Here is a 27,361-nt window from a genome sequence, read left to right as displayed (position 1 = left end):
GAGCACAAGGGGATTGGGAAGGGCAGAGGGAGAAGCAGACTCCCTGTTGAGCAGGGACTCCAAGGCAGGGCTTGATCCCAGGACCCTGAGATCGAGACCTGAACTAAAGGCTGCTGCTTAACCAACTGAGACACTCAGGTGCCCAAACTTTTAAAGAAATTAAGAAAGGAAAAGCTCATATTTACCCAAAACCTTACTAATTCCAGTTATCTTTATTATTTCCTGTGGATCCAAATTACTGTTATAATTTTCATTCAGCCTGAAGAAAATGTTAGCATTTCTGAAAGTCCCCCAGCCATGGATTCTCTCGGTTCTTTATCTGAAAATGTATTTTACTTTCATTTTTAAAGGATAGTTTTGATAGATACAGATTATGGGCTGATAGTTTGTTTTCTTTCATTCAATACCCTAAATATATTCCTCCACTGTAGTCTGGTTTTTGTTGTTTTCATTGAGAAACTGCCTGTAATTTGCTTTTTTCTTGCCCTGTACATAATATGTACATAACATAATTTTCTCTGCCTGCTTGTGATCTCTCTCTCCCTCTGTCAAAAAAAAAAATCTTAAAAAAAAAAATAAAAGATTTATTTATTTATTTGTTTGACAGACAGAAATCATAAGTAGGGAGAGAGGCAGGCAGAGAGAGAGGGGGAAGCAGGCTCCCTACTGAGCAGAGAGCCCGATGTGGGGCTCAATCTCAGGACCCTGAGATCATGACCTGAGCTGAAGGCAGAGGCTTTAACCCACTGAGCCACCCAGGCACCCCATTTATTTATTTATTTATTTATTTGACAGAGAGAGAGAGAGAGATCACAAGTAGGCAGAGAGGCAGACAGAGAGAGAGGAGGAAGCCAACTCCCTGCTGAGTAGAGAGCCCGATGCAAGGCTCAATCCCAGGACCCAGAGCCAAAGTCAGAGGCTTAACCCACTGAGCTACCCAGGTGCCCCGGTTACTTGGCATTTTAAATGATGAGTTTTAGAGACTCTGGATTCTGTTTTGCTTTTCTGAAGAATAGCTTTTTTTCTAGAGGGCAGGTAACTAGGCTGAACTCAAGCTCTAGACATTCTTCTCTATAGTGGTAGTAGCTTGAATCTCTACTTAATTACTTTAGTTTCCAGCTGTTTTTTGTTTGTTTGTTTGTTTGTTTGTTTGTTTTTTCTGCCGGCATCCTTGGAGTCCCTTCCCTCACTTCATGATTAGTTTAGTAATCAGCACAGGTCTTGGGAGGACTTTATATACAGATTTTAGGGATCATCTCCTTTGCTCCCTCTCTTCTGGGATATCCTTCCTAAATTTCTGTAGTTCATCAGCCTTGAACTTGATATCTCAAGCCTATAAGATTCTGCTTTCTGTTCAACCTACCTCCAGTGGCAAGCAGTTTCAGCAGTGCCCTTAGTAAAAAACCACAAATGTGCAAATCTCATCTTTTGCAGATTTACCCCCCCAGCCACTATCCTCCCCTTGCCAGGAAATGTGTGCTCTCTGCAGTCAGGATAGCTGCTTTACAGAGAGAAAAGGGAGGGTTAAGTTTATTTTTCTCAAGTCTAGTCTGGTAAATTACATTTTCTTCTCCATGAAGGACATAGTGAGGGAGTGGAGAGAGGCAAGGAATATACTATTTGAGCTCTGTCAGCGTTGAAGTAGGAGCAGGGAAGAGATGTTCTCTTCTGATGCTCCCTGGAATTTTGTTCTCTTAATTGATATGGCCTGAACTTGCATTCAGCTTAGTAGAAGAAATCAGCGGTTTGTCATACAATTGGACTGACCCTCATGCTAATAATAGTCTGGGAGGAAAACTAATTGGAAGCAGTCAAGAGCAACCAAAAGCAGACAGAAATTGGACAGGAAAGATGAACTGCAAGTTTTCCCTCAAGATTCTTCATGTGTTGGAACGGTATAATGATTGTATCAAATCCAATTTGATTCTGTACCAAGATTAAATTCTCTATTTTCTGTCTCAACTTATGTCCAGCCATATTATCCAGCATCACATATGAGAGGTTCTGCATTTATATATATAATATAATTTAAATGTTAACAAACCTGAACTGCCAGGAATCCAGGAGGATATCCAAAGCAGAGTATTCAGAGAATGTCTAGAAACTGACTACCTATCTCAGCTCGGGGATGCCATAAACTGATCCATGACACAACTGGACCACTACTCTTTGAGCAGGGACCCAACAAGTGGCAGATCCAGGTAGACTCCCCTTCCTCCCCTGGGAGGAGTGGCGCAGGAGCATGCCACAGAAATCTGCTGAGTTTGGAGATGCCAAATGGGGTTGTGTGCCAGAGACAGAAATCCTTGGTCAAGGGCACCTGAGTGGCTCAGTGGGGTAAGCCTCTGCCTTTGGCTCAGGTCATGATCCTGGGGTCCTGGGATTGAGCCCTGCATCCAGTTCTCTGCTTGGTGGGGAGCCTGCTTCCCCCCCCACCCCACCTGCCTCTCTGCATACTTGTGATCTCTGTCAACTAAATAAATAAATAAATTCTTTAAAGAAAAAAAGAAATGCTTGGTCACAGGCTGGATGAGCATGGAGTGTGGCCAGAGCAAGAAGACAGGAGTGATTGACTGCTTTTCTCTGAGGATGCACTGAGGAGGCAGACCCTAAGTTCTCAGCTCCTCTGGGACCAGAAATTAGGAGGCCGCCATTTTCATTCTCATCATCCAAAGCTGTATAGAAAGCTTTCAGGGAACAAAAGGTACCAAGAGCAAACCTAGACTACTTAGCTACCAAGAGCAAACCAGATTACTTAGCCTGGCCCCTGGCAAGGGCAGTGTAGTTCCATCTCCAGCAAAGACATTTGATTGCTTTGATTCAGGCCCCTCTCCCTGAAGATAAGCAAGAACATCCAGCCAAGACCAAGTTTACCCATCAATGAGAACTGCAAAACTCCAGCGTTAGGGGAATACAGCACATACAATTCATGACTTTTCCCCCATGATTCTTTAGTCTTTCCAGTTAATTGTTAAAAATTTCTTTATTTTTTTCTTTTTCTATTTTTTGAATGTTTCTTCTTTCCTTTTCAACCAACATCTTATCAAATCCTTCTAAAAATCTTTTTAAATTTTCATTTGTACAGACATATTCTATCCCTTCATTATATTTAACCTTATTTTACACACACACACACACACACACACACACACACACACACACACACACACATTTATTTATTTAAACTTTTTGGGTACAGTTTCTTCTAACAAACTGAAAGATAGCCTTTACCTAGTATATGCTTTGTTCTAGTCTCCCACCTGATCACATTCTCCCCTTTTTAAAAAATTTTATTTATTTTCTTTCTTTTTTCAACCAACATTTTATCAATTCCTTTTTAAAAGTCTTTTAAAATTTTCATCTTTACAATCATATTCCATCCCTTCATTGTATTTACCCTTATTTTTGTATATATATATAAGTTTTTCTTTCTTTAAAATTTTGGGAGGAAGTATTTCTAACAGACCAAAATACACCCAAAATCTAGTGTGTGGCTCTGTTCTATTCACCAGCCTGATCATTTTCTTCTTCTCCCCCCACCCCTTACTTTCCCCCCAGTTTCAATTCTTTTCTGATTTGTTTAGTATATATTTTTCTGGGGTTGTTGTTACCCTTCTAGCATTCTGTTCTCTCATTCATCTATTCTTCTCTGTACAAAATGACAAAACAGAAAAACTCACCTCAAAGAAAAAAGAGGCAGTGCCAACTGCCAGGGACCTAATGAATATGGATATTAGTAAGATGTCAGAACTAGAGTTCAAAATGACTATTACAAAGACAATAGCTGGGCTTGAAAAAAAGCATAGATGACACTAGAGAATCCCTTCCTGGAGAAACAAAAGAACTAAAATCTAACCAAGTCAAAATAAAAAAGGCTATTAATGAGGTGTAATTGGAAATGGAGGCTGTAACTGCTAGGATAAATGAGGCAGAAGAGAGAATTAGCAATATAGAAGACCAAATGATGGAGAATAAAGAAGCTGAGAAAAAGATAAATAACTACTGGGTCATGAGGAGAGAATTCAAGAGATAAGTGATACCATAAGATGAAACAATATTAGAATAATTGGGATCCCAGAAGAAGAGGAAAGAGAGGGGCAGAAGGTAAATCGGATAAGATTATTACAAAGAACTTCCCTAATTTGGGGAAGGACACAGGCATCAAAATCCAGGAGGCACAATAAAAATAAGTCAACACCCTGTCATCTAATAGTACAACTTACAAGTCTCAGAGACAAAGAGAATATCCTGAAAGCAGCTCAGAACAAGAGGTTGGTAACCAACAATGGTAGAAACATTAGATTGGCAGCAGACCTATCCACAGAGACCTGGCAAGCCAGAAAGGACTGGCATGATATATTCAGAGCACTGAATTAGAAAAGTATGCAGCCAAGAATACAAACAAACAAAAAACAAAAAAACTATATCCAGCTAGGCTGTCATTGAAAATAAAAGGAGAGATAAAAAGCTTCTGGGAGAAACAAAAACTAAAACAATTTGCAAATACCAAACCAACCCTACAGGAAATATTGAAAGGGATCCTCTAAACAAAGAGAAAGTCTAAAAGTAACATAGAACAGAAATGAATGGAGACAATATACAGTAATAGTCACCTTACAGGCAATACAGCAGCACTAAATTCATATCTTTTAGTAGTTACCCTGAATGTAAATGTGCTAAATGCCCCAATCAAAAAGCACAGAGTATCAGATTGGATTTAAAAAACAAGACTCATCGATATACTGTCTGCAAGAAACTCATTTTAGACCCAAAGACAACTCCAGGTTGAAAGGGAGGGGGTGGAAAATAATTTACCATGCTAATGGACATCAAAACAAAGCTGGAGTGGCAATCCTTATATCAGACAAATTAGATTTTAAGCTGAAGACTATAATAAGAAATGAGGAAGGACACTATATAATAATACTTAGAGGGTCTACCCAACAAGAAGACCTAAGAATTTTAAATATCTATGTCCCTAACATGGGAGCAGCTAATTATATAAGCCAATTAATAACAAAATCAGAGAGACACATCAACAATAATACAATAATAGTAGTGGACTTTAACACCTCCCTCACTGAAATGGACAGATGATTTAAGCAAAAGATTGACAAGGAAATAAAGGCTTTAAATGACACACTGGACCAGATGGACTTCACAGATACATTCAGAACATACCATCCCAAAGCAGCAGAATACACATTCTTCTCTAGTGTGCATGGAACACTCTCCAGAAGAGATCACATCAGGTCTCAACTGGTATCAAAATATTGAGATCATTCCCTGCATATTTTTGGACCATAGTGCTTTGAAACTAGAACTTAACCACAAGAGGAAAGTTGGAAAGAACTCAAATACATGGAGGCTAAAGAGCATCCAACCCACACCAAGGAAATACAAACAATTATAAGAACATATTATAAGCAACTACACACCAGCAAATTAGACAATCTGGAAGAAATGGCTTCATTCCTAGAGACATATAAACTACCAAAATTGAACCAGGAAGAAATAGAAAACCTGAACAGACCCATAACCAGTAAGGAAATTGAAGCAATAATCAAAAGTCTCCTAACAAACAAGAACCCAGGGCCAGATGGCTACCCAGGGGAATTACTTAGACATTAATTTTCAAGTTGACAGGTTGCAATTTCCTTCTTTCTTTCTTTTTTTTTTTTTTTAATAATTTTTATAAATAACTCAGACTTGTGACCCTAGGATCAAGAGTCGAATGCTTTTTTGAGCCACCCAGGCTGCTCCCATTTTTATTGCTAACATATCTCCCCTATACCTAAGATTTTTATTTTTGTTTATTTATTGGATACTAAAGTATTTCTTTGAGTTATAAAAAAGAGTGTGTATCTGAGTGTTTGCATAGCTACGAGTATTTATTAAATGTGTATTCTGACATAGCAGTTGTAACTATAGCAGACTTTTTAAAGGAAATGATAATAACATGCAAAGATGTGTGTATAAGTTCATTTTGCAGTATTATTACAAGGTAAATATTAGAAACTAATAGATGTCCATAAATAGACGGTTAAATAAAATAAAGTTATTTCTAATCATTATTACAAAATTTTAATAGTTTTATCACCTTTGTCTCCTAACTGAAATTAATGTAAGCATCATTAATCTTTTTGCCTGTTACTTGTGCAAGTTGTGTCATAAGTTTAGACCATACAGACCAAATATTATGTAAAGTTATTAACATGAATATTCCATTTAGTATCTTTCACTTTTTCAATCAGATTAAATACTCGCTGATTAGATATATATTATTAAAAAAAATTTAAGAAATGTTAGTCTTTTCTTTGTAGTCACTCCATGGATTCCTTTGGGCAACCCAGACCAGAAGATAACCAGTCAGTAGTTAGCAGAATGCAGAAGAAATACTGGAAAACTAAACAAGTCTTTATCAAAGCAACAGGAAAAAAGGAGGATGAGCACGTGGTGGCATCTGATGCTGAACTGGATGCTAAGCTCGAGGTAAATTTGAGGATTCTTTATGTTGCATGTAAGTGGTTATTCTTTGGGACTATGACTGAAGAGCTTGCAAATTTGATAATAGAATGTTTAATTGTATTCATCTGTCAAACAGATCTTCTGCAGTCAAATTCTCTACCACTGAGCTATTCCCCCACAATCAGATCTTCTGCATAGGAGGTCACAATTCTCATAAGTTGAGAATCGGCAGAACTGGTACTCATAAATTAGAGAAAGAATAATTAAACAATTTCTCTGGTGCAAGTATTAGTTTTTAAGCTAAATATTAATTAATTAATTATATTCTTAATTGAGACCATATATTCATTATATATCATGTTGTAATTTTTGCGCTACTTTTATGTGTCGTCTTATATCTCGTTGAAATTAACTGAAATCAAATAATGAGGTTTTTAATTTTTTTATTATTTTTTAAAGTTCATTTCTTTATTTAAATAATCTCTACACCCATTGTGGGGCTCACAGCCCTGAGATCAAGAGTTACATGCTCCACTGACTGAGTCTGCCTGCCAGTGTCCCCTGAGTGAGGATTTTTAAAGTTAGAGTCTTTGTTTCTGTATAATTAAGGGATAGAGTTATTAAAGTATTTTGTAATGTGTTTTTTGGCTATGTTTTTCATTTTAAATAAAATAAGTAATTACCATGAAACTACTTTAAACCTGTAAGTGTTTTACACTTTTAAGTAATTAAACTAATTGGAGAAAAGTCTCCGATATATACAAAAAGGTCTGGGTTTTTAAATGCAGGTTTACTAATTCTATGTATATATACTAATTGAAAATAACTTTTTAAAAATATTTCCAAGAAGGAGTTCTATTATGCTTGGAATATAATCATTTGTTGCAATCCTTAAAAGTACAGATCTCGTTAAATAGGTCATAATCTACTAAGTATTTTTATTCTACAAAACATAAAGTTATGTCATCGCCATAACAAATGTAGAAATAGATAACAAATTAACAAGCTTGTACTATCTGTTTTGAAAAGTATTCTTCTTATGATTCAATGACAAGTGTTGAAAAAATGAAGGGACTTGATTATAAGTAATCAGTATTTTTTTTAAAAAGATTTTATTTATCTATTTAACAGAGATCACAAGTAGGCAGAGAGGCAGGCAGAGAGAGAGAGAGAGGGGGGAAAGCAGGCTCCCTGCTGAGCAGAGAGCCCGATGTGGGACTCAATCCCAGGACCCCGAGATGATGACCTGAGCCGAAGGCAGCGGCTTAGCCCACTGAGCCACCCAGGCGCCCCTAAGTAATCAGTATTTTGAGGCTAAAGGAACTCTTTACTGTTTCCACATATATTCCCACATAAGTAAATTTTACTGTCCTGTTTTACATTGTTAGGTAATCTGTGTGGCATATTTTCTTGTCCATTAGACAAATACTTGAAATCACCCAAATACTTTCTCCCACATTATTTTATTTTTTAAGATTGAGAAAAATTTTCATTGAATGTATACTTATATCATCATGTTATATGCTTTAAATATATTACAGTTTTGTCAAATTATACTTCCCCTTACATTAAAAAAAATTCATTCTAAAAGTAAAAAGCAGTTGTATATAAATCTTTCAAAGACCCATGGGGGGAAAAAACAACTATAATCATTTCATCATAGTAGAACAATCATTTTTAATTTTTTTAAATTAAAAAAAAAAGATTTTATTTATTTGACAGACAGAGATCGCAAGTAGGCAGAGAGAGGGGGAAGCAGGCTCCCAGCTGAGCAGAGAGCCCAATGCAGGCCTCGATCCCAGGACCCTGGGATCATGACCTGAGCAGAAGGCAGAGGCTTTAACCCACTGAGCCACCCAGGCACCCTAGAACAATCATTTTTATATCTTTTTCTAGTCTTCCATGTGATTTTAAAACAGCTTTTTAAGTTGCCAATTCCATCTACCAAATTCATTTCAAACATACCTAACCTTATATGGAAAGTTGATGGTTGCTCCTCCATTTAGATTTTAGTGTCTATCACTGATCTTCCTTGGGTCTAATCACATATCAAAATAATAAGAAAACTGTTTCAGAGAGGGAATACACAGGTTCAATGGTGATATTGGAAATTTATTTGATACTCAAAAGGTTATTAGTGCCTAATACTATGCTACAGTGCCAAGGTCTTTTTGAATTAAAGTCTTGTAAAAGTTCTTCAGCAGAGCACTTTGTGGGAAGAAGGCTGTACCCTAAAACCTATGCCACCCCATCTTCCTGGGAAAACCTTAATTTATAGATATGTATGAAGAGTCATCTCATGTGTATAATGTGTCCTAATCTCAAATTTTCATGTGCTTACTTTGAAATGGGTGTGTACTGGATGTTTTATTTTTCTGTTAGCTATTTGTAACAGTGGTAATGAAGGGACAATCCCAAACAAAAACAATCTGGAAGTAATTTATTTTTGATGTTATAATATATTACTTAATTTTTATGGTAATTCACTCACCTGTTATGCTAAAGATAATATTGTAGAAAAGCCAGATTGAGAGTTAACATTTTCTAAGGTTATCTATACTCTTTTCATCTGTAATTGGCACTATTTGATCCAGTTTTTTGTTTGTTTGTTTGTTTTAAAGATTTTATTTATTTATTTGAGGGAGAATGAGTGAGAGAGAGCATGAGAGAGGAGGTCAGAGGGAGAAGCAGACTCCCCAAGGTACTGGGAGCCCGATGCAGGACTCGATCCTGGAAATCCAGGATCATGACCTGAGCCGAAGGCAGTTGCCCAACCAACTGAGCCACACAGGCGCCCCTATTTGATCCAGTTTATATTGGATTCACATTTTTGTTATTTAGCTAGTTTGGAGCTGAGAGGAGGACAGACTCAACAGTTACAAATTTTTATTAATTCCCATGTATTTATCACCATTTTTTCCAGCCCTTTTGGGGGAATCTCAATTTTCTATATCAAAAATAAAACCAGGGACACCTGGGTGGCTCAGTTGGTTGGGCAGCTGCCTTCGGCTCAGGTCATGATCCCAGCGTCCTGGGATCGAGTCCCACATCGGGCTCCTTGCTCTGCGGGGAGCCTGCTTCTCCCTCTGCCTCTGCCTGCCACTCTGTCTGCCTATGCGCGCGCTCTCTCTCTCTCTCTCTCTCTCTTTCTCTCTCTGACAAATAAATAAATAAATAAATATCTTAAATAAAATAAAACCAATAGTGAAGTACATCGAAGTCGAGGAAAACAGACATACCACTTAAAAGGAAATGTTCTGCTTTCAAAGTGCTTATAACATATATATTATATTTGCTTATGGTTCTATAGATTGTCCTAATAAAATTTGTATTTCAAAGGTTTTTCACTCCATTCAAGAGACATGCGCTGAACTTCTGAAGATAGTTGAGAAATACCAGCTAAGACTCAATGGTATGAAATCCTAGATATCTATCCAATAATTCTCATTTACAACAAATAATTCACTTGCATTTTTGTGAATTAAATATTTAATACAAAAACAATAGTTTATTGAACTATTTTGTGAATGGTTCCTTATGACGAAGTGACAGCAAGGAGCGGTGGGAATGGGGGGCTAGCAAGTGAGGGGCTTGAGTTCTGCTGCTGCCTTAGACGTACTGAGGGACTCCCCCTTTCAGTTTTTTCATTTTTGTTTTTTTTTTAGTAGACTCTATGCCTAGCGTGGAGCTTGAACTCACGACCCCAAAATCAAGAGTCACATGCTCTACTGACTGAGTCAGCTGGCACCTCTTCCTCTTTCAGTTTTTAACTTCAGCTTTTCCAGCAGTGAACCAGGGTGTAATTGGCATGACATTAGTCATTTGTCACTTTAAGCTTATAATTTGAACACTTTATGGGCTCCCCCACTTATTAGTCTTATTGTGATTAGTGGGTCAGACTTCTAAAACTTTGTGGTCAAAGACCACTTTTGTTTCATGTTTTACTTTCAATCTGTTGTAAACTGACACTTTTATAATATACAATAAAAATTAATTTCTAGAAAAATGAAATTAAAGAAGACATGAATAATGTAAGCATACTTCTTTATTATTATTAGGTTCAACAGATATAAAATACCCCAATTAGTAAGTTTCTAAACAGCTTCTTAGTTTTGGTACCTGTTACAGGCTGGTAACAAGTGGTTCTGGACTGGAATTAATCGGTGGACCACACTCTGAGTACTAGTATACTACATGACAACTTTTACAGTTACAGCAGTAAAATTGTGAATGTCTGTGCACGTGGGATACTGAATACATGTCACCGAAGCCAGGGTGGGGGTCAAGATTAAGTTAAGTTTAAATAGGATACGAATACTTACTAAGAGGCAATGATCCTAAAATGCATGTCTGCACAATTGCTAGTGCATCATTTGTGGTTTTGTCATTTTGGAACTTTTTTTTTTTTTCTTCACTAAAGATCAGTCTTTCCCAAATGCAAGTTCTGAGAATTCACAGAATTTACATCAAAACCATCCAGAGTACTTGTGGGTAGGGGGAAGCAGATACTAAGACCTATAAAATCAGAATCTCTGTAAATGTAGCCCCAGGAATTTGCATTTTTAAAATAAGCTTCTCCTTCCTCCAAGTAATTCTTACATATTGAGAATTTTTTTTTATTTAAAAGATTTTATTTATTTATTTGACAGAGAGAAATCACAAGTAGATGGAGAGGCAGGCAGAGAGAGAGGGAAGCAGGCTCCCTGCTGAGCAGAGAGCCCGATGCGGGCCTCGATCCCAGGACCCTGGGATCATGACCTGAGCGGAAGGCAGCGGCTTAACCCACTGAGCCACCCAGGCGCCCCATATTGAGAATTTTTGTTGTGTGTTCTAAACAAATGATGAAATGAAACAGCTAACTATATTGTGATTTTTTTCCTAGTTATATCAGAGGAAGAAAATGAGCTGGGAATCTTTTTAAAGTCTCAAGCAGAACGAGATCCGACCCCCGCTGGTAAAATGATGGATGCTGCCGGCAAGGCCCTCTGTGCTTCAGCCAAGCAGAGGTTTACGATTTTTTACATCATCCTTAAAACTGTACTCAACATGATAGTTTTGGCCTATGTTTCTAAATTTGCATATCTGTAAAGGTTACCGGTCATTTCAGTAAAGGGTTAAAAGAGAGATTACAGCATATAATTGTTTTGATGCCTCTTATTTATTTTGTATGTAAAAGAATTACTTAAAAATGGACATTTTAGGTTGCTTAATTCCTAGAAATAGGCTTTAAGCCTGTATTTAAATTTCTTAGGTGGTTTAATGTAACAGGTACATACATATAAAAATATGTGTATTTTAATTATTTTCTTTCTTTTTTTGGACACTGTACTATCTAGGAGTACATTAGAACTTTCCTTCTTTTTAAGCAGGAAGCATTTTTTCTTCTTAAATATTTGGCATTTATCACTTTATAAATTTTTAACATAAAGATACCTGCAGCAAAGACTCTCCTACATTTACTAAATACAGTCAAAATCTTTGCATTTTCAGAAGAAAAATAGAAACAGGTCTTATCAGACCTGCAGTGACGATGTATAACTTGAGTGGCTTTATTCTGAAACACCACATCAGAGCAAAAGCCCATCGTTAAGGAACTAACAAAGGAACACTCAGTACAAGGCCCTTCAGTGTAACTAAGTAAAAAATGGTGACTAGAGGAGCTAGGTTTGATTTGTGTTTCTTAAATTCTTGATTTTTTTGTTCTCATCCTCAGCTGCTAAGAACTCAACACTGACTAGTTCTTCTAGCGTTTTATCTGCTTCTCTATACCCAGGTTTTACCTCAAATTTGTCACATGAAAGACTTTCTATTTATAGGATTATGCTTTGTGAATACAGGATCTCTTTTACCCACGGAACACTTTTCTAAAGGGCAGAATTATTGGCAGGTTATTTATGCGTAGATTAACATAAAAAATATTGCAAAAATAATATATGTCTTAAAATAAGAGAAGGGGGAGATATAGACACATCATCATTAACAATTCAGAGTTGGCTATATGATCTTTATTTGCTTTCTAAAGTTCCTTAGGCATCTTAATAATTTCCTGTTTTATAGACTCATCCTCACAGCAGATATGCTTTATGGTTTTAAACCTTTGTTTTTTATTTTGTTTATGGGATGTACATCCCTCTGGTTTTTACCTCTCTGCCGTTAGATTGGCCCTGTATACTCCTCTGTCTCGTCTTAAGCAAGAAGTAACAACATTCAGTCACAGGGCGGTATCTGATACCTTGATGACAATCAATCGGATGGAACAGGCGCGCACAGAATACAGAGGAGCCCTGCTGTGGATGAAGGACGTGTCCCAAGAGCTGGACCCAGACACCCTAAAACAAATGGAAAAGTTCAGAAAAGTATGAGAAGCCCTTCCCTGTCAGTTTCTTGATACATAAACCTCGTGAACTTGCACAGAATAATTTATTCAAGATCATAAAATACCAGGCTATTTTTAAAACACATTATATTATAAAATTCTTGGTTGCTTAGAGACCTTTGAAGTACAAAAGTTCACACTTTTTTACTCTTTGAGTGACATCCCCACCCTATCAACATTTTCTATTAGTTTGTTTTTTATCCCTCTCGCGGTAGATGTCACCACCCTTTAAATGTTTCTTCTCTGGACTTTTGGGATTTGAGGGAGGGAAATAGTTTATTAGTGAGGAAAAAATAAATAATTTAAGTAAAATTTCAGGTAACTTGATTATTATAAGAAAAAGTGAAGATTATCAGATTCTTCTTCTGCTACAATACCTAGTTTGGCCATAGACATTCAAAGTATGTATGGACTTGTGTTTTTGCTAAATAGACTACTTATGAATTGTATGCCCTAAATTTACCATATATGAATAATAAAATTCACTCACTCCTTCATTTAATAAATAGTGTACATATGCTATAAATCGTATTTAATATTGGTGGAGCCTTTACCCAAACCACCGTAGAGGCCAAGCAACCTGGTATTCTTTCCCCTTTATAAACCTTGACAATTAGAATATAATCCAAGGGAGTTGTTAGACAATATTGTGAATACACTAATGTCACTGAATTGTATATTTTTTAAATGGTTAAGTTTATGTTATCCGAATTTCGCCTAAATTTTAATTGAAAAATAATGCATTCTAAAATTATCTGGACCCAGGTAGCCCTGCACAGCCTGTTTCCTGGTCCCTGTGCAGCCACATCTTACACTCCCTATACTCTAGCCCTTTTCATGCCCCAGGAAGGAATATGTTCTAGCCTATTCCGTATTGTTCTGCAAACATATTAAACTCTTCACTGACCTCCCATGCCCAACACTTTTGTCCTTGCTTTTCCCTGAGCCTAGAATGCTCTTCTCAGAATGTTGGCATGGCTCATTCATCTTCTTTCTGTCCCAGTTCAAACATCTTGCATGAGCTCACCAAAGGCTTCCCTCATCATCTTACCAAAAGTAGTAATTTCTTTTCACTTATATGTTATCTTTGCAACTTGAGATGATCTTATATATTTATTTACTACTGTTTTTTCCTGTGCCTCCTCACTCAGGGATGGTGGGAAAGAACAGTGTTTTGTTCACCACGATATCCCAGTGCCTGGCACATAATAGATACCTTATAAATACTTCTTGAATGAATCAATAGTGTATTTAAAAGTTGAATATTCATGCCACTTGGTGACATACGACTTACCTCACGTGTAAGAAATATGATAGGCCTATATTTAAATTTATAAATGTATCTCCATGATTCAGAACTATGATTAATGCTTCTCAACACGTTAACTATGTCCCCTTTCCATTCATTCTTCTGTTAGCTAGATATTATCCATCAGTAGTTTTGGATGTTTCTTATTATTTGGACTCTGTGGGGTTTTTTTTCTTCTTAACTATATACTTCCATTTATCACTGCATACTTTCTCAGCATAAAGATATCCATTGGAAAGAATCTCCTACAATTACTAAAAATAGCCAAAATCTTTACCATTAATCATGAAATAATAATATAAGGAAACCGAATTAGTCATGTTTATTACAATTTCATGTGCCTGAAAATATGTATCATGAGCCTATATGGTATATTTGTGTCTGTATTATCAGTAATAATAATAAATATTATTGTGGTTGCAGGTACAGATCCAAGTGAGAAATAGCAAAGCTTCTTTTGACAAGTTAAAGATGGATGTTTGTCAGAAAGTGGATTTACTTGGAGCTAGTCGCTGCAATATGTTATCTCACTCACTCACTACCTACCAGGTACCCACCTCCATGGTCAGCATGTCCTTGCACTAAAGATGAGTGGTGAGATTCCTTTTTAAAAGTTGTCTAAAGGGTATAAAAAAATTGCATAACTAATCAGATTGTTTTGACTTTGAAAATTGCCTTACCGAGGTTATGACAGAGAATCATAGAATTCTAGACTGAAAAAGACATTCGGGATTCCTTACTCCTGTATCTTCATGTTATTCTTCTTGGTGTCCTAGGAGAGGGAGACTTAGGGGCCATCTAGGTTTGAGTGGGGAGCGTTGAGGCAGGTTTCACATCCTCAACCCAGTAGTTTAAAACTTGAAACTGTTGTTTGGCCCAATAGTTTAAAATTATTTTAAACTATTAAAATAGTTTACTAGCGGTGGCCCAGTAGTTTAAAACTTTCCTGTCATTTTATAGTTGAGGAAAGTGAAATATAGGAGAATTAAAGTACATGGTAATTTGGGCTAAAAACCTAAGTGTTCTCATGCTGGGTCCTGTGTTCTTTTCATTCTGCCAAGTTGCCATCTCCCACCACTTTAACCTCAGGAGTTTCACCTGCACTTCTATTACCTCAAATCACACATAAATATCATGCAACGAGTAAGTTAGATGTTAATTAGTAGCAGTGACTAATTTTTTAAAAGATTTTATTTATTTATTCGACAGACAGAGATCACAAGTAGGCAGAAAGGCAGGCAGAGAGAGAGGAGGAAGCAGGCTCCCCGCTGAGCAGAGAACCCGACATGGGGCTCTATCCCAGGACCCTGGGATCACGACCCAAGCCAAAGGCAGAGGCTTTAAACCAATGAGCCACCCAGGCGCCCCAGCAATGACTAATTTTAACATGTATTCATGAATGGCAAAATAGAATAAACTGTATTTACATAAGATAAGAATAATAAACTAAATAATAAATAATAAACTAAGTAATAAACAAGGCCCATTCACTGGGCCTTGTAGGAAATCTGCCTCCTTCCATTCAGTATTGTGGAATTCAGGAGTCCAGAAAGGACACACTTAAAATAAAAGCGCGGCAATCCATGTAGCCTACGCCTGAAACACAGCAGCTTGTCGTTGGGCTCTCCTTATTCTCTCCATCCAGCCCCCTTACTTTGACTAGGGACTTTGAAACCCCAGGAAAATGTTCAGTTACTGGAGTTGGCTGGAGAACACATTTTTTTTTTTTCTTTCTTGTGCCCTGAATGAAAGACTAAATTTAGTGGTACATACTATTTTTTTTCCAATTAATAAGGGTTTATATATGCTTACCAACATAGAGATTTACACATATACCCCTACTATAAATACAGTATTTTTGTGCTTTTAACATTTCTCTTTTGGACTCTTCAGAAAGTGTTCTAATCTACTAGTATTACTCTCTAGCTGATTCCAGTGTACATTCCACTGCTGTGTACAGATAGGCACACATATATGCCAATACAGATGCCAGTTCTTTTTTTTTTAAGATTTTTATTTGTTTATTTATTGGACAGAGAGAGATCACAAGTAGGCAGAGAGGCAGGCAGAGTGAGAGAAAGAAGCAGGCTCCCCGCTGAGCAGAGAGCCCGATGCAGGGCTCGATCCCAGGACCCTGAGATCATGACCTGAGCCGAAGGCAGAGGCTTAACCCACTGAGCCACCCAGGTACCCCCAGATGCCAGTTCTTATGCAGAATTACTATTTACATGGCTGTGTGGTTCCCAAACCTGGAAATTGATTTTACTTCCTACTGCTTATTATTCAGCAACCATTCATCTACCTACATTAGTGAGGAAGAACAGCAGTGAAAAAAAATCGTATCTGTAGTGACAACCTTTCTTTCTCTGCAGAGGACACTGCTTGGATTCTGGGAGAAAACAGCTCGATTGATGTCCCAGATCCATGGGGCCTGTACTGGCTTCCATCCATATGATTTTGTAGCTGTCAAGGTACATTTCTTTCCATGTTCTTTTGTTAGATATATTATACTTCATTTGGATAACACCGAAAGTATTTTGTGCTAAGCCTAACTTTCAATTCACAAAACACTGGGAAACATTTTCCTACACTCCTTTAGCCAGTTGTTTTTCAGTACTTCCCTAATTCCAAGTGCTACCAGCAACACTAAACAAATATGTGAGAATACTGCTGGTGGGCTCAAGATATTGGGTGGGGGTTAGAGGTGGGGAGTAAAAGAGCCAGCAAGAGAAAAGAAAATTAAAATGCAAATGAGATAAGAAAAAGTTATGGAAAAGAAAAACTTCGGAGGAACAAGCAATGGAAAATGGGCGTTGCTTTTCAAAAACAACCAGAGTACATACCTGACAATTTTAGAACTTAAAAATTTCCTTCCTTTACTTTTATACTCATGTTGTAAAGTATAGTTTTCTTCTGTAGAGAATAGAATCATATGTAGATGTGATTCATGATGCAAAAATTATGGTGATTACAGCTTAAGAGACTACTCTCTTGTATTAGATCAACTCTTTCTGTAATGCTTACATAGTAAAAGGTACTCTCAGGTTTTTAACATTTGAGTATCTTCCTGTCAGTCTTCTTTGCATATGGCTTATCTAGCAGAGTCACACCATGGTAATCATTTCTTTACTTTGGTTAGGCTAGATTTCAATGCCTTTGAACCTATCTCTCTGCCTTGTTTTATTTTATTTTTATTTTTTTTTAACATATAATTTATTATTTGCCCCAGGGGTATGGGTCTGTGAATTGTCTTGTTTTAAATAGAGCTTGAAAATGTTATTGTTGAGATTACTCAAGCTAGATGTGGTATCTGGGATAGATCCCTATCTTGCACCTGTGTATTCCTGGGGCTTGGTATGGATTTTTAAGTCATGTTCTGACAGAGCATCTTCCAGTCTAATAGATCCCCTCGTATTAGTCTTTATGTATTTTGTTGTGCATATGTTTTTTATTTCTATATTAATGTTTCACTGGATAGCATACTGTGTTTTTAGGCAAATTTAATATCTAATTTCTGTTCACATGAAGTTGAAAATCTTCAGCCATGACTTAGAAAGCCTGCGGCTAGCCTATGTCCTAGGCCATATGGTTGCCATAGGCAGCCAGGATAAACAGAGACACAGGGCTTAGTTCAATTTACATTACAATTTACATTACATCCCATCTCTCCCACTCTCTAGTCTACTTCAAAATTATCCCCATTTTATGTTGTTTTTTAGAATTTTTATTCTCTTTGTTTGCACAAAGAGAGAAACATTCCATCTACTTAACATTGAATTTCTTGTCCTTAGCAACTACAGGACACTCCAAGCAAGTTTACTGAAGACCACAAAGAACAAATAGAGAACAGTTCTCTCACTGAAAACCTCAATAAGTAAGCAGGCAGAAGTATGGTATTATGGATACTGATATATAATAATATATATTTAGAAACTGTGGCTACTGATACATGATATATATGGAAAGAGTTGTTTCTTTTCTGACTTACTGAATATTTATTTCTATGTCATTTTTCCAGTTAATATCTTTAAGAGATTTTTTTTTTTTTAAGTGAGTTCTACACCCAACAGGGGACTTGAACTCACGACCCAGAGATCAAGAATCAGGTGCTCTACTGACTAGCCAGCCAGGTGCCCCATTTTACCAGTTAATATTAAACATTTGTTTTGAAGCCTGATTTTCCCCCCTATTTTAGACATGGCAAGCAAAGTTGATGGTAACAGTACAGAACAGGTTGAGGCGATAACTCCAAATTCTGTAGTTTGGGAGACTGAGCTTTGTATTAAGAGCCTCTACCTAGAATCCCAGAAGGGCCAGCTTGCAAGAGAAAGGGACAGGTGCCAGCAGCTATGAAACAGAAGCTACTGAAAATCTATCTCCAGAGCAACACCAATAGGACTGGGGCTGGTTGCCTGAAAATGGGGCTTCTTGCCATGCACATCCTGTACGTTGCCTGTTTCCCTTTTTATCATACTCTTGTTTTCCTTTCAGAGCTTCCACTTCTCATTTTAACCAGGTTGCACTGAGTGTAGTAACAAACCCAGAAATAAGACCCAAACTGTGACAGACCGTGTATTGCTGAGTGAAACGTGATCCAGGATATCAGCAGGTCCCTCTTTTCTTTGTGGGGAAATCCAAACAAATATTATGGCTAACTTGACTATATAAACATTTTAGGATGTAGATTAACCAAATGTATAGTTATAACTGAAACTTATACATTAACATTTAATATCTTATGTTACATGAAATATATTCATTTAGTAAAATTTTTCCACTATCACATTTCATGAAAGTTTTATTCAAAATCCTCTCATGCATCTTCGGCATTATGATAACTACCTTTTCAGTTAACTAACAAAGTACAAAGCATTTTATTTTTTCTTCCATCCAAGTTGTTTAAAAACCCATGTATATATGCTGTTATTGGAAATTTCATTCCAAGTCATTAGTATCTACTTCCTCTGTAGGTTTATTTTTGTGTTTTTTGCAAATAAATACCATGTAGGTTTCCCCTGCTATCTGAAAGTGGAGTATTCCAATGAAACATTTCATAAGCCAGTATACAGTATAAGGCAAAGAAGCAATTACCATTAATTTTTGTGGAAAATTTTTTTCTAGACCCCAAAAATAACCTCTCTCAGGCTTTCCTGACACCCTAGCACACATCTTGCTAGCATATGCACAAAATAAACCTAGATAAAGCACAGCTGTGCACAGACACCATTCAGAACTCGAGTGTCTTAATGCTGAGAGGCTGAGTGTAGTTCTCAGGGAAGGAGCCTGGTGGCGCTGCTGTCGCTGCTCAGGGTCACACCGCCTCTAAAAGGGCTCCTTGTAAAACAACACTGTTTTTTGCTTTTTGCTTTTTTTATAAAAGTGAAAATCCTCTTTGGACTTCTTTCAGTTAGCAAAGGTGGGTACTGACGTAGGTCTTCTGTAGAAGCATAATGCAAACTTTTGAAAAGCAGTCGGTACCTGTATTGCTTTTTATGTATCTTTAAAGATTTATTAAAGACAGCCTCTAATACTGGAGTTATGAGGTTAAACTCCAGGAATAATGCCTTAATCTATGTTCAATTTCTTTGTCTAATTTTTTTACTGCAGATGTATGATACAGATATCCAAAATTAGTATTGACTGAGAATATTTTAGGCAAATGTGTCTTCTTGTGCAAACATCACTTTGTTCAAAATAGAGCGCTCCATTTTTTCTGTGATTCTTCATTCCCTCTATTTAGATCCCAAGTATTCTTGAGCAAATTGCTTCCGTGCTTGAAAATGAAACCTCATACTCCAGGACTTTGGTGACAGATGTTCACTATACGTAGCACTTAGCACGGTGCCTGTAATACCAAACATGGTGCCTGGTGCTTCCTCAGTACTCGGTAACTGTTGTTGAAAGAATAAGGGATGAAGGATTATTTTCATAGTCTGTGTAGATCTAGAGAAGAAGTGGCATTTGTCTCAGATTTTAGAGCTATCTACAAGACAACTATTTTATATGTCATCTCAGTTAAAAAAAATTTTTTTTAACCATATACAATTATAGGATATGAGTCCTGAGTATATTTTAACCAAAATCTTTGCATTTTTTGGTTTTTACTTTAGGTTAGTTTTGTCAGATGAGGAAGTGAGCTTGGGAAATGAACCAGGTAAGATGTGAAATGATCACATTTGAAATGTCAAAACAGTTTGTCACAACCTTTTAAAACAGATTGTATTAATATCCATTCATTTAAAAAAAAATGTTAAATCCATTTATAAATCTCTTCTATTTAAACACTTTTGAGTTAGCTTTCTTTTCCCCCCAGCTTTATTGAGTTATAGTTGACATATAACACTGTGTAGGATTAAGGTATACCATGTGATGATTTGATATAGTACGTATTGCTAAATGATTAGCACTATAAACGTAGCTAACACATCTATCCCCTCACATAGGTACTATATACCTTTTGGTAGCAAGAACATTTAAAACTTATTCTCTTAGCAAATGTCAAGTATGTAATATGGTATTGTTAACTGTTGTCACGATGTACATTATCCCCAGAACTTTATCATCTTTTCCTGGAAGTTTATACCCTTTGACCAAATTTCACCGTTTCTCCCCTCCTGGACCCTAATAACCACCAACCTACTCTTTGTTTCTGAGTTTGGCTTTTTAAGATCTAAACTTTAAGTGAGATCCCATAGTATTTATCTTTCTTTAACTTATTTCACTTAGCATAATATCCTCCAGATTCATCCATGTTATTTTATGAGCAAATAATATTCAATTTGATTCTATTATACATATCTATATACATGACATTTTCTTTATCCATTTATCTGTGATGGACACTTCAGTTGTTTCCATGTCTTGGCTATTGTAAATAATACTGCAAAGAACATGGGGATGCAGATAGGTCTTCAAGATAATAATTTTATTTCCCTTGGATATATACCCAGAAGTGGAAGTGCTGGAACATATGCTAGTTCTGTTTTTAATATTTTGAGGAACCTCCATACTACTTTTCATAATGGCTGCCCCAATTTACATTCCCCCCAACAATGCACAAGGGTTCCCTTTTCTCCATAGCCTGTCCCACACTTGCTATCTCTTCTCTTTTTGATACTAGCGTTCTAACAAGCGTGAGGTGATAGCTCACTGTGGTTTTGATTTCTGTTTCCCTGATGAGTCGTGTTTCGTGGAGCACCTTTTCCTGTATGTGTTGGCTGTGTACATGTCTTCTGCAGTTGGAAAAATGTGTATCTAGGTTCTTTTGCCCTTTTTTAATCAGGTTATTTTGTTTTTGCTATTAAGTTATGAGTTCCTTACATATTTTGGATAGGAACCCCTTATCATACAGATGGTTTGCAAATATTTTACTCATTCTGTAGGCAAATGTGGTTGGGTTTTTGATTGTTGATTGTTATTTTTTTTTAAGATTTTATTTATTTATTTGACACAGAGAGAGATCACAATTAGGCAGCGAGGCAGGCAGAAAGAGAGGGGGAAGCAGGCTCCACACTGAGCAGAGAGCCTGATGTGGGGCTCGATCCCAGGACACTGAGATCATGACCTGAGCTGAAGGCAGAGGCTTAAACCACTGAGCCACCCCGGCGTCCCTGATTGTTATTTTTTTTTGCTGTGCCGAGGATTTTTAGTTTCATGTAATCTTCTTTATTGTTGCCTTTGTTTCTTGTGTTTTTGGTGTCCAATGCAAAAAAATCATTGCCAACACCAACGTCAAAGAGTCTTTTCCCAGGTGTTTTTTTTTAATTGAAGTATAGTTGACATATATTAGTTCCCGGTACTGTGGGCACCTAGTGGCTCAGTCAGTTAACCATCTGTCTTCAGCTTGGGTCATGATCTCAGGGTCCTGGGAGAAAGCCCCACATCAGGCTCCCTGCTCAGTGGGGAGCCTGTTTCTCCTGCTCTCTCTGCCTACCACCGCCCTGACCCCCACTTGTTCTCTCTCTCTCTCTGTCAAATAAATAAACAAATTCTATAATAGTTTCAGGTACAAAACACAGGGATTTGACAGTTATGGACATTATGAAATGTTCACCATAATAAATGTAGTCATCTTGCAAAGTTATTACAATATTGTCATTTCTATTCCCTGTACTGTACTTTCCACTCTCGTAACTTATCTGTTTTATGACTGGAAGTTTGTACCTCATAATCCCCATTATGTATGTTGTTTATGTCTCCACCCCACTCTCCTCTGGCAACCACTATTTCTCTATATCTATATTCAAAGGGTAGTTCTCTATGTTGTTGTTTGTTTTGTTTTGCTCCATTTTGGTTTTTTTTTTTTTTTTTTAGTCCTGATATAAGGGGAATCATAATGTATTTGTCCTTCTCTGTCTGACTTGTTTCACATAGCATAGTAACTTCTTAGTATCTTCTAGGTCTGTCATGTCACAAATGGCAAGATTTAATTCTTTTTAATGGTTGAGTAATTCCATTCTATATGCAATCATGAACTATAACATCCTATTTTAAGCTAATAAGAACTTCATTAGTATACAGAAACTCCACAGTTTTCTCCCCCTCACATTTTAGTTTACACCTTTTTCATTGTGTATCCAATAACAAATTATTGTAGTTAGAGTTATTTTTAATGCTTGCTTTTTAAACTGGAGTTTAAAGTGATTTATCCAAAACTCTTCCAATATTATATAATCTTTGACTATATATTTACCTTTACCTATGCGCCGTACACATTCATGTGGTTTTATAAGGTTATTTAACATCTTTTCATTTCGTCTTGTAGAATGTCCTTTAGCCTTCCTGTAAGGGAGGTCTATGGTCGGTGAACTATCTCAACTTTCATTTGTTTGAGAAGGGCTTTATCTCTCATTTCTGAAGGACAGCTTTGCTGGGTATAATATTCTTCACTGAGGTTTTTTCTTTCAGTATTTAGAGTATATCATACTGCTGTCTCCTGGCCTGCAAAATTTCTCCTGAGAAATCTGCTTACAGTCTTATAGTGGCTCCCTCATATGTGAGAAGTCACTTTTCTCTTGCTGCTTTAAAAATTCAGTCTTTGACTTTTGACAGTGTGATTACAGTGTGTTGTTGTATCTGACTGGACAAAGGTGCTGCTCGTGCTCTGAGGTTGGAAAAGACCCATTGGCTGTATTTTGTGTTTAAGTGGTGCTGTTAGCTGGGATCCCTGGTGAAAGGGCTGTGCTCTGAGGTCAGGCAGGGTCACTAGCTGGGCTTCACAGTCATCTCTGATCAAAGGATGCCACTGCCAAGCCTCTTTTTTCAGGCAGGGTCACAGGCAGGGCTTCATGGTCTGATATGGGCTCACCCAGTGCTTTGCAATTGAGACTGCAGAGGCTGGGTTCTACATCAGGCAGGGCGGTGGCTGTTCTCTGCTGTTGGGCAAGATTGCTGGCCATACTTCCTAGCTGAGTGGGCCTCATGCTTTATTGCATGACTGGGCAGGGCATGAGGCTGTGTTTTACAACTGAGTGGGATCACTGCCTGGGCTCCCTGCTCGCTTGGGACGGCAGGCTGTGCTCAGCAGCTAGCACGGCCATCTGCGTGGCCTCCGTGCCAGGCAGTGCTATAAACAGGAGCTGGCTGCAGGGCAGCACTGTACGCTGGGCTCTGGAGCCCCCCACAGTCACTGTTAGGTCTTCCCGGTGATCAGGGCAGGAGATTAGGCTTCATACTCAGGTGGGGCTGCTGACTTGTTTCTCTTTCTGGGTGGGTGGTAGGATGTGCTTTGTAACTTCCCAGGGTCTCAGTCCAGGCTTCCTGGTCATGTGGGCCTGGAGGCTGTACTCAGCAATGAGTTAGGTTTCTAGCAGCACCTCATTAGAAGGTCTAATTATTTTCCTTAGGGAATTTTGATTTTTCTCCAAGATGAGGGCTTTTAATGTAGACATTTATTTCAGGGTGGTATGAATAAGTTTCAAGCTTCTCCTCACACTTCAATACATGTTCTTCTTTTTTTTTTTTTTTTATAAATACAGATTATGTATACAATCAGTATATATTCAATCAGTGCAGCTTTGGAGTCAGAAAAACCAGGGTTTGAATGCCAGCTTTTAAAAACAAGTCATATTTACCTTTCCCATTTTTCTCATCTGAAATATGAGTCATATACTCCTACCTTACAGAGATATTAAGACTAAAGATATTTATAAACTACATGGCACATGATAGGTGTACAGTTTAATGCAAGAGGCATTTTTAAGTGTACACATAGATACAGAGCATATTGATAAACAATAATTGTGGACTTGTGTAGCTAACCAGCTTCAAGTATATGTTCAGAAGGTTAGCTTCTTGTGCATACATAATCCCGTACCCAAGTAGAGAGCATTTTTTAAAAGGCCTAGATGAAATATAATGGACATTTTTGTAGTTTCAACATTCATTTGTAGCATAATTCAATCTTTAAAAACTGCTGTATCAGTCATTATGTCTACTTTTTTAAAAGATTTTATTTATTTATTTGACAGATTACAAGAAGGCAGAGAGGCAGGCAGAGAGAGAGAGGGAGAAGCAGGTTTCTTGCTGAGCAGAAAGCCCAATGCGGGGCTCGATCCCAGGACCCTGAGATCATGACCCGAGCCAAAGGCAGAGTCTTTAACCCACTGAGCCACCCAGGCGCCCTACTTTTTTTTTTTTTTTAAGAGCTTATTTATTTTAGTGAGAGAAATAACACAAGTGTGAGGAGGGGCAGAGGGAGAGGGAGAGAGAGAATCCAAGCAGACTTGCTGATCTTGGAGCCTAATGCAGAGCTCGGTCTTACAGCGCTGAGATCATGACCTGAGCCAAAATCAAGAGTCAGATGCTCAACCAGCTGAGCCACCCAGGTGTCCCATTATGTCTACTCTCTAATTCCAGATATTTATTTGTTCCTTCTCTCTTTTTCTCTTAATGAATTTTGGTAAGGGTTTATTCTTTCAACAAATCAGCTTTTGGTTTTCTTTCTTTTTGGTTTTCTATTGAATCTTTGTTTCTGTTTCATTAATTTTAGTTCTTACCTTCATTATTTTCTTCCTCTATTATTTTTGTTTTTTTTGGTTTTTTTTTTAAGCTAAACTTTCTCTTTTTCTTATCCCACAAGTTTTTTTAAAAAAGGCTTTATTGAGGTATATTTTATCCTAAAACTCATTCTGTTGTATAAATGAGTAATTTTTAGTTACTACAGAGCATTGCAACTATCTCTAGAAGTCAGATTTAGAACCTTTTCATCCCCTCAGCAGTAAGATCCTTTACACCTGCTTGCTGTAATACCCATTCCCATTCCTAGGCCTTTTCTGGACATTTCATGTAGCTAGAATCATGCCATGTGTGGTGTCCTTGTATCTTTTTTCACTTCATGTAACACTTCGAGCTTTATCCATGACACAGTTTGTGTTGGTACTTCCTTTATATTGCTTAATCCATTGTATGGATTCCAGAAACTTTGATATATAGTATTTTCATTATAATCTGATTTAAATTGTTTTTAGCTTTTCATTGTATCTTTTGTCATCTATGGCCATGAGTGATTTTAAATTGTGTTTCTAAAATCAGCAAATTAAGGGGATACTGAAATTAACCTTTTTGTCATTGATTTTTTAACTTAATTTCATCATGGTCAGAGAATGTATCCTTGTCATACCGATTCTTTGAATTATTGGGACACTGTCTATGGACTAAGAAGTGGACAAATTTTCTAAATATTCCATGGGCTTGATGTGTTCTCTAATCATTGAGTGCAAGAGCCTACATATCTGTTACATCAAGCTAATTATTTGTGCTGCTTTAAGTCTTTTATAGCTTTACTAATTTTTTAATTTACTTAATATATCAGTAATTGAGAAATGTACTTTGAAATCTCTGCTACTGAAGTGGGTTTTCATTCTTCCTGCACTTTTTCACTTTATATACTTAGGTTTTTGGAGTGATGGTTGCATAGAAGTTTAAAATCTCTTTTTAAAGATTTTATTTATTTGAGAGAGAGAAAGAGAGCATGGGAGCAAAAGAGTACAAGAAGGGACAGCAGCAGAAGGAGGAGAAGCCGACCTCCTGCTGAGCAGGAAGCCCAATGCTGAGCTCACTACCCGGGCCCTTAGATCATGACTTGAGCTAAAAGCAGCCACCTAACTGACTGAGCCACCCAGGAACCCCTTATTTATTGTAGAGAGGGAAGGAGCACAAATGGGGGTAGGGGAAGAGGGAGAGAATCTCAAGCACACTCCACGCTGAGCAGAGAGCCTGACCCAGGGCCCAATCTCATAACCCTGAGAACATGACCAGCTGAAACCAAGAGTTGGACACTCAACTGACGGAGCCACCCAGGCACCCCAGTTTAGAATTCTTATATCTGTTTAGCAAATTAATCTGTTAATAATATGATGACCCCTTCTGTCCCTAATATTACTTCTTGGCTTATAGTTCCCTCTATATGACATTAGCTTAGCTTAAGTAGTTTTATTTTTGTTAGTATTTGCTTTGTATACCCCTTTATGCACTTTTAATTTCAACTTTCCCATGTTCTTATATCTTAGGTTATGTCTCTTATAAATAAAATTAAGCTGGATTTTTTTTAAAGGCCCCATATATCAGTTTGTCATTCTTTTTTTTGATGAATTTAGTCCATTTACATTTATTGCCGTGGTTTATATTTGGACTTGTACTTTCTGTTTTCTCTTTGTTTTGTTCTACCCCATTCTCTTGTCCCCTGTTTGGGCTTACTTTGGATTGATTAAGATTTTATTATTGTTTTTGAAGATTTCTTAGTCCTCCCCCCACCCCATGTACTAGTTTGGAAGTTACACATTTTATTTGTTTTTGGTGGTTTCCCTTGAGTTTTATCATGCATACTTTAACCGACTGAGCCACCCAGGTGTCCATATCATTCGTACTTGAAATAAAGGCTAGGTTTATGACTATCTCAGTATTCCCAAAACATTACAAAGATCTTAAACTAAATCCAGTCACTTTCATCTCACTTCACCAACTATTATTCTTCAATGTTTTATTTCTTTTTGTGAGTTCCCACATAGCAATAAAAAATATTTTTGTTTTATGAAGAAATGTTATTTGTATTGTACCAGTATTTTTTCTTTGTTATTATTTCTTCATATATTTCAGATCTTCATTGTGACCTCATTTTCCTTTTCTGTAACTATAGCTTTTAGTTTTGGAAGTTATTAAAGATTCCATGATGGTAAACTTGGCTTATGTTTGTAAATAATTGTTATTTC

General features: G+C 37.1%; 1 protein-coding gene across 7 annotated transcripts in view; it reads left to right on the top strand.

Moving 5' to 3' along the window:
• ICA1L (islet cell autoantigen 1 like) overlaps nt 1-27,361 on the top strand; it is an 83,952-nt gene that overhangs the window by 18,676 nt on the left and 37,915 nt on the right. For 6 of the 7 annotated variants that reach the window (XR_004288468.1, XM_032354470.1, XM_032354466.1 and 3 more), the window contains exons 3-10: nt 6,324-6,492; nt 9,808-9,880; nt 11,351-11,474; nt 12,626-12,824; nt 14,577-14,702; nt 16,526-16,624; nt 17,945-18,027; nt 20,264-20,307. Coding sequence is in view for 6 of the 7 variants with exons in the window: in XM_032354470.1 (XP_032210361.1) it covers nt 6,324-6,492; nt 9,808-9,880; nt 11,351-11,474; nt 12,626-12,824; nt 14,577-14,702; nt 16,526-16,624; nt 17,945-18,027; nt 20,264-20,307 (917 nt within the window). In the remaining variant the exon portion in view is untranslated. Of the gene's footprint in view, nt 1-6,323; nt 6,493-9,807; nt 9,881-11,350; nt 11,475-12,625; nt 12,831-14,576; nt 14,703-16,525; nt 16,625-17,944; nt 18,028-20,263; nt 20,308-27,361 lie in introns of those variants that run through there. The other variant, XM_032354471.1, reaches the window with a different exon arrangement.

The sequence above is a fragment of the Mustela erminea genome, chromosome 8, assembly GCF_009829155.1.
Source record: "Mustela erminea isolate mMusErm1 chromosome 8, mMusErm1.Pri, whole genome shotgun sequence".
Taxonomy (NCBI): domain Eukaryota; kingdom Metazoa; phylum Chordata; class Mammalia; order Carnivora; family Mustelidae; genus Mustela; species Mustela erminea.
Note: the sequence above shows the minus strand (reverse complement) of the source record. Positions and strands in the feature narration are given on the sequence as shown.